At 39.6% G+C, this 7,500-nt stretch overlaps 1 protein-coding gene across 1 annotated transcript in view; it reads left to right on the forward strand.

The window, feature by feature from the left end:
- Nucleotides 1-2,116: 2,116 nt before the first annotated feature.
- Nucleotides 2,117-7,500, forward strand: part of LOC134442930 (NACHT, LRR and PYD domains-containing protein 3-like) — a gene marked incomplete at its 3' end in the record, with an annotated part of 9,302 nt that continues 3,918 nt past the window's right edge. Inside the window, exons 1-2 of the mRNA XM_063192892.1 lie at nt 2,117-2,126; nt 6,184-7,500. The exon at nt 6,184-7,500 is cut by the window's right edge and continues 508 nt beyond it. Of these exons, the coding sequence (XP_063048962.1) occupies nt 2,117-2,126; nt 6,184-7,500 (1,327 nt within the window). The remainder of the gene's footprint in view (nt 2,127-6,183) is intronic.

The following is a 7,500-nucleotide window of genomic DNA, read 5'->3' on the forward strand; positions in this document are numbered from 1 at the left end:
TGAAATCTGCTGATGGACAATAGAAATATTCACCAATCAAATTTGGACATAAAACATATCTGATTTCTTTATTTTCTTAAGTAAAAGTATATAAAAGTCTTCCATGCACTATGGAGTAAAACTGAATGTATTTTCCGAGTTCTCCTCTTTCATGCACTCTGGACTCATCACAAGTAACCTGCTGGGCCTGATCAACAGGTAGATCAGGGCTGTGTACCGAAACACACACACACTGACACACTGACACTTTAGTTTAATGGTGAAATCTTGGACAGCATGGTATAATAGTTTACTCTTCCACATCTCATCCTGTCTTTACTACTGTATCTGTAGTTCAGAGCCGGCTGCAGAACCAAGTCGTTGGACGGGCATTTGATGGAGTATGGGGGGGGGGGGGGGGGGGGGGGTGGGGGGCACCTTGGCGTGGGGTATGGGGGTCGTCATTGCATTTCTTAGATTCAATTTCCTGCATTTTAACCAAATTGTGGGCTCAGTTTCAGCTCTATACGGAACAGTACTTTTCTTTCTAAATACGGGACAATCCCATTATTTCAAGGGATCACTGTTCACTTATTATTTCACATTTAGGTCGGACAATGTGTTTAGTGTAGCCTTTTCATTTATTTCTTTATTAGGGCTATGGTGGTTAAGCACTGGTGGCATTTTATCTTATACTTTATATTTACTGTATTCAGAACAAAATACTCACGTGTTGCATATTAATGACCATATCAGCATGTTTAGGTAAATAGGCCCAGGGGGGGGGGGGGGGGCACAGCAGCTTGGCTGTAGGGGCAATTCCCCCAATGCCCCTCCAATCTAACATGCAATCTAACATGACTGCAATATGAGACTACATTACATTACATGACACACCATGACACAACATTACATTACATTACATAAGGGATAACGGCAGAGGAGGTGGGCATTAATCTCGCATACCTAACTGGTCGATCTCGAAGGCCGTTATCCCGCCGTTGACATTCCAAGCAAAGATTTTATGCACGTCTAACTTAGTCGTATGCTTGACACCTGACCGGTTCCAAGGGATTAATAGCCACCCCAGCAGCCAATCAGAAAAGAGAATTTTGTTGCGTAGGCAGATACATAGTATTACATAGTATTACATTGCATTACATTGCATTACATTGCATTAAATTACATTACATTAAATTACATTAGACTACTACCACTTATCTGACATATTGGGATCGATGCGCTCCAATATTTCTACTCTTCTTCTCTGTCTCATCCACTACTTATTCTTCCTTTACTGTGTTCCTTCCTAATCAAGGTCTTGCTTCAAACCAACATGATGGACATCATTATAATACTACCAACAACAAAACAATATTAACAATGTGGAATTTTATTTAGAAATGCTTCAATCCAAAATGATGGACATAATTATAATAATAATTAATCTTATTTTGAAATGAAATAAAAATAAAAATCTCCTTGAACATTCAAGGACACAAGGGCTACATGCGTTAGACCTGACGTAATCTAACATGATGGATATGTAGGGTAAAGTAATCTAACATGATGGGATATGTTGTGTAAAGTAATCTAACATGATGGGATATGTTGTGTAAAGTAATCTAACATGATGGATATGTTGTAAAGTAATCTAACACGGTGGATATGTTGTGTAAAGTAATCTAACATGATGGATATGTAGGGTAAAGTAATCTAACACGGTGGATATGTTGTGCTAAGTAATCTAACATGATGGATATGTTGTGTAAAGTAATCTAACATGATAGATATGTTGTGTAAAGTAGTCTAACATGGTGGATATGTTGTAAAGTAATTTAACATGGTGGATATGTTGTAAAGTAATTTAACATGGTGGATATGTTGTGCATGTGTCAGCAGTGAGCGGTGTCTTCTCTGCTTGTTGTCTAGAGTAAGATCTGCTCCCGAGGAGAGGCCTACTGCCTCCAACATGAGTCTGCTGGAGGAGCAGCAAACACACACAGCACTGGGAGAGGATGGTGCTGGAAAGATGTGAGTGTGTTCAGAGTCCTGCACCGGGCCGGGTACCCGCGGGATCGGGTTATAGACGCTGAAACGGGTGGGTTTTAAACATGCTGAAATGTTACGGGTGGAAATGGGAGCGGGTAAGTTAAATTATGGGCAGGTAGCACGGGTAGAACGTGAATAAAATGCCATTTTTAGTAGGTTAAAACTGAAGCAGATGTGTGGGTGTGCCTTGTGTAGGGACAATCGCGTGAGAATCAGAATCCGGAAAGTATTCACAGCGCTTCACTTTTTTCACATTTTATTATCTTACAGCCTTATTCCAAATGCTACAAATGAATCTCTTTTGTCAAAATCCTACACAAATTATTCCATTATGACCATGTGAAAAACAAGTTGTCTTGACAGTTTTGAAAATGTATAGAAATAAAAAACAAAGAAATCATATTTACAAAAATATTGACAGCCTTTGCTTAATACTTTGTAGAACCACCTTTGGCAGCAATTACATTCATTTTTTCATTTCGAAATGAAAAAGGATTAAAAGGGAGGTCATTGTGTGTGTTTCAACCTTTCAGTACATTGAAATTGTACATTTGAGTCTGCACCTGGCTAAAATAGATGGGTCTGAGTTTTGAATGAAATCCTATGGAGAGTATCATGATCTGCTTCTATAGTCACAGTGCATGTTGACATGCATGCTTCTTTAGGTGTAATTCAGATTTCCAATGTTGAAGGCATCCATACATCGCCAAACAATATCAGTCCCACAACCATGCTTGACTAGCCAGATGACGCACTTTTTGTGTAAAACTCACTTGTTTATCACCACACATGCTTGACAAATTTGTTTATCTTGGTCTCAAGAGAGATGAACAGACCAAGGATATGGATCACTGGAGCCATGTTGTGTGGTCTGATGACACCAAGATAAACAAACTGGCTTTAGATGGCGTTAAAGGGACACTGTGCAGGAAATGGTCAAAAAAGGTACTGCAACTATGCTGCTTATTGAAATTGGGCTGCCTATTGCCAAATTTGATCTTTAAATGAAAGTTTACTAAGTATTAAACAAATATTTTCTAGTATGGTCCAAGTACAGTCATTTTTGCAGCTAAAAATGGCTATTTTTGGAAATTCAAAATGGCGGACCATGGAGAAGATCCCCTTTTTTCCAGTCATAATGAATATTTCGAATTTGATGCAACTGGTAAGTATTCATTAAAAAGGTAACATTAGTGAATGGGCAGTATGAATTCTGGAAATAAACAACTAAAAATCTCACACAGTGTCCCTTTAAGCATGTGTGGTGGTAAACAAGTGAGTGACCAGTCCATGAGTCATCCGCTACAGTTTGGAAACGGACACTTATCTGAGTAGGTGAACCAGAGATGCCCAGGTGAAAAAGTGGTTCAATTTAGTACAATAAAAGCATGACTGAAGTGTACTTAGCATGTTAAAAGTGCACTTGTGCTTTTTGTGCTAAGAAAAAGTATGTTTACAATATGCTTATTTAAAGTGTACTTAAAATTAGATGTAATTAAGTTGCTCTCAAAGAAAGTACACTTAGCGAACCATACTTCAAGTGGACTTCGAAGATGTTTGGCTTAAGTGTATTTAGTGGAATATACTAATAGTGTTCTAGTGTATTTTTAAATAACATATTGCAATTGTACTTTTTTAAAGTGCAATATGATTACACTTCACCCAAATGTCTTTGAAGTGTGATTTTCTATAGTGCGCTTTAAAGTAAATCGCTTTAACATATTGCAAGTACACTTTTTCTAAGTGCACCATGATTGTACTTCACCCAAATATCTTCAAAGTGTGCTTACACAAAGTGCATTTACCCATCATGCATCATCATACATGTCCCATCATGCAATGCACTTCTTGGAGCTAAATTTCTCAAAACAGAAAGCCATTTATCCTGAAGGAATATTTTTGGTTTGCATGAAAATATTACTTATTGTTATATTCTGTGTTTATTGTAGGAGTTTTAAAATTTTAAAGTGGTACACAAAAAATGACCATGTTCCCACCGTCATTATGATGGTCACGTATATGTTCTGGTATATATAGGCTCACACTTCCCATGATATCACAGTGAGAGGTAAGTTGGAAGTAGTTGTTCAAACAAAGAATAGAGTGTCTACATTAATGATCAATTCAAGTGATCTACTACAGGAAGGTGGAACAAGATTAAAATAAAGTGAAATGTGTATCTGAAATCTCTGTAACAATACAATGCTTGTAAATGTCAGCTGTGCTAGGTACGCATACTGTATCAATACGGTGACATGTGGCTGTGTGTAATGTACAAGCTCTGAGGACCAGCATGGATTGTAGTATTACATGTATATACTTCAAGCATACCTGTTATATATTTACAATACTTAATATGACATATTTTTTACAGACTTAAAATGTTCCAATGTAGTTCAAAGAAGCTGAACTTCTAGTAACAATAAAATGTTATAGAAGTGTACTCAAGCACACTCTTAATGCCAAACGAATGCATGAAAAGCGTGTTTGGAGCATACTTTCAAAAGTGTGCTTGTAGTGCTCTTAAAGTTGTCCAAAAGCGGTGCCAATTTAGCATCCTCAGTGTGCTGCAAATGTGCTGAAGTACTGCTTTGGTACTGAAGCGCACTTTAAATCGCCGAAAATAGTACACTTTGTACTAAGTACGGTCAAAAAAAGTACACTTTAAGTATATGGGTTTTTCACCTGGGTGGTGAAAAGGCAAATCAGAACCTAGGAATGTGTTTGGTTGACACACAAACTTAAAAATACTATTGACTTTCTTGCAGTCCACTTGATGTGAAGAGGCCAGACTCCCCTGTCCCCAGCTGTGTGTCCATGAAGAGTGACCAGTCCATGGGTCGACCAGTGAACTTTGGAGCAGGAGACTCATCTGTTAAGAAGTAATGAAGTGTGTGTGTGTGTGTGTGTGTGTGTGTGTGTGTGTGTGTGTGTGCGTGTGTGTGTGTGTGTTTGTGTGAGTGAGTGTGTGCGAGTGCGTGCGTGCGTGCATGCGTGCATGTGTAATTTGGGTAGGTGAACCAGAGATGGTGAGAAGGCCGGTCAGAACCTAGGAAATTTTTGGTTGAAACCCAAACTGAAAAGTGTTGTTGACTTTCTTCCAATCTACTTGATGTGAACAGGTCAGACTCCCCTGTCCCCAGCTGTGTGTCCATGAAGAGTGACAGGTCCATGGATCACCCAATGACATTTGCAACAGACTCCTCTTATCAGAAGTAAGCAAAGCACACAGTGTGTGTGTGTGTGTGCGTGTTTCTGTGTGTGTGCACGCGTGTGTGTGTTTGTGTGTATGTGTGTGTTTGTGTGCACACTGAGAGATAAGAGCAAATTAACTTGATTAATTAACTTTTCCTTACAGTCTCACACAGCAGAGATCAGATGGTAACACAAAGGTGATGGACAGAAGAAGAGAAGAGGAGGAAGAGAGAGGAGTGATGGAGTGCTCTTCTGCAGAGCAGAGGTGAGCCACTGTCTTGTTTTCCTTCCTTTTTGAGGTAATACATTGGGTTGGGAACTTCTGACATTCTGAAAACCAAAAACAACGATCATGGCTATTATGTAATTATGAAACACAGTAAACACTGTTAAAGGGACACTGTGCAGGAAATGGTCAAAAAAGGTACTGCAACTATGCTGCTCATTGAAACTATGTCGCTTTCATGATAGTTTACTAAGTAATAAACTAATATTTTCTAGTGTGGCCCAAGTACAGTCATTTTTGCAGCTAAAAATGTCTATTTCTGAAAATTCAAAAATGGTGGACCATAGAGAAGATCCCCCTTTCCACGTATAAAAAGTGTTTTTTTCCAGTCATAATGAATACTTAGAATTTCATGGTGGTGGTAAATATTCATGAAAAAGGTAACATTAGTAAATGGGTAGCATGAATTCTGGAAATAAACAACTAAAAATCTCACACAGTGTCCCTTTAAGCGACTGAATGTGAGGTATTACTGAACAGCTTTTTCATTGAACTCCATTGCTCAAATCTTACGGTTTCTTTTATTTCATTTTTATTTTAAAAATCTTTTATTTGACGTTTCGACGGTGAGATTTCCGTCTTCATCAGAGGGTCTCACCGTCAAAACATGTCAGGTAAAAGATAGATAGAGATAAAACTTATTACATTAAAAGAAATTACATTTTAACAAGAATCTACATACATTATCTGTGTCAGTTACAGATATAAACAGATGTCTGGGGCAATAAAGGACCATAAAAGCCTTCTGAACGAGAAGTTTCAGTGCTTGACTGAGGGAATCTCCAAGCAGGGAAACCCCACACTCCTCAATGAGATCTACACAGAGGTCTACATCACAGAGGGGGGCAGTGGAGAGGTCAATGATGAACACGAGGTCAGACAGATTGAGGCAGCATCCAAGAGATCAGCTATGTATGACAAACCAATCAAATGCAATGACATCTTTAAACCCTTACCTGGACAAGAGAAGGACATTAGAACTGTGATGACAAAGGGAGTGGCTGGCATTGGGAAAACAGTCTCTGTGCAGAAGTTCATTCTGGACTGGGCTGAAGGAAAAGCCAATCAGGATGTCCATTACATATTTCCTCTTTCTTTCCGTGAGCTCAACTTAGTGAAGGAGAAAAATCTTAGTTTAGTGGGTCTGATTATACGATTCTTTGGTGACATGCATGATTTCAGCATTTTCACTGATGACACATGCAAAGTACTATTCATCTTCGATGGTCTCGATGAGTGTCGGATTCCTCTGAATTTCCACTCCAACCAAAAGTGTTGTGATGTAACAGAAGCAACCACAGTGTCTGCTTTGCTGACAAACCTCATCAAGGGGAATCTGCTGCCCTCTGCTCTCCTGTGGATTACCTCCAGACCAGCAGCAGCCAATCAGATCCCTCCTGAGTGTGTGGACCAGGTGACAGAGGTACAGGGGTTCAATGACCCCCAGAAGGAAGAGTACTTCAGGAAGAGAGTCAGTGATGAGGAGCTGGCTAACAGAACCATCAGCCACCTGAAGTCATCCAGGAGCCTCTTCATCATGTGCCACATTCCTGTCTTCTGCTGGATTGCAGCCACTGTGCTAGAGATAATGTTGGGGGAAATAAACACAGGAGAGATCCCCAAGACTCTGACTCAAATGTACACATGCTTCCTGATGATTCAGACAAAACTCAAAGAGAAGTACACAAACAGAGAGGAGACGGATGAAAAGATGCTTTTTAAACTGGGGAAACTTGCTTTTCGGCAGCTGCAGAAGGGCAACCTGATCTTCTATGAGGAGGACCTGAGAGAGTGCGGCATTGACATCTCAGAAGCATCAGTGTACTCAGGAGTGTGTACCCAGATCTTCAGAGAGGAAGCCGGGCTGTACCAGGGGAATGTGTTCTGCTTTGTGCATCTCAGCATTCAGGAGCATCTTGCTGCCCTTTATGTGCACCTCACTCTCATCATACAGAAAGAAAATGTTCTAAACTCAGCAACCCCAAGAC

Source organism: Engraulis encrasicolus, unplaced genomic scaffold, assembly GCF_034702125.1.
Source record: "Engraulis encrasicolus isolate BLACKSEA-1 unplaced genomic scaffold, IST_EnEncr_1.0 scaffold_26_np1212, whole genome shotgun sequence".
NCBI classification, from domain to species: Eukaryota; Metazoa; Chordata; class Actinopteri; order Clupeiformes; family Engraulidae; genus Engraulis; species Engraulis encrasicolus.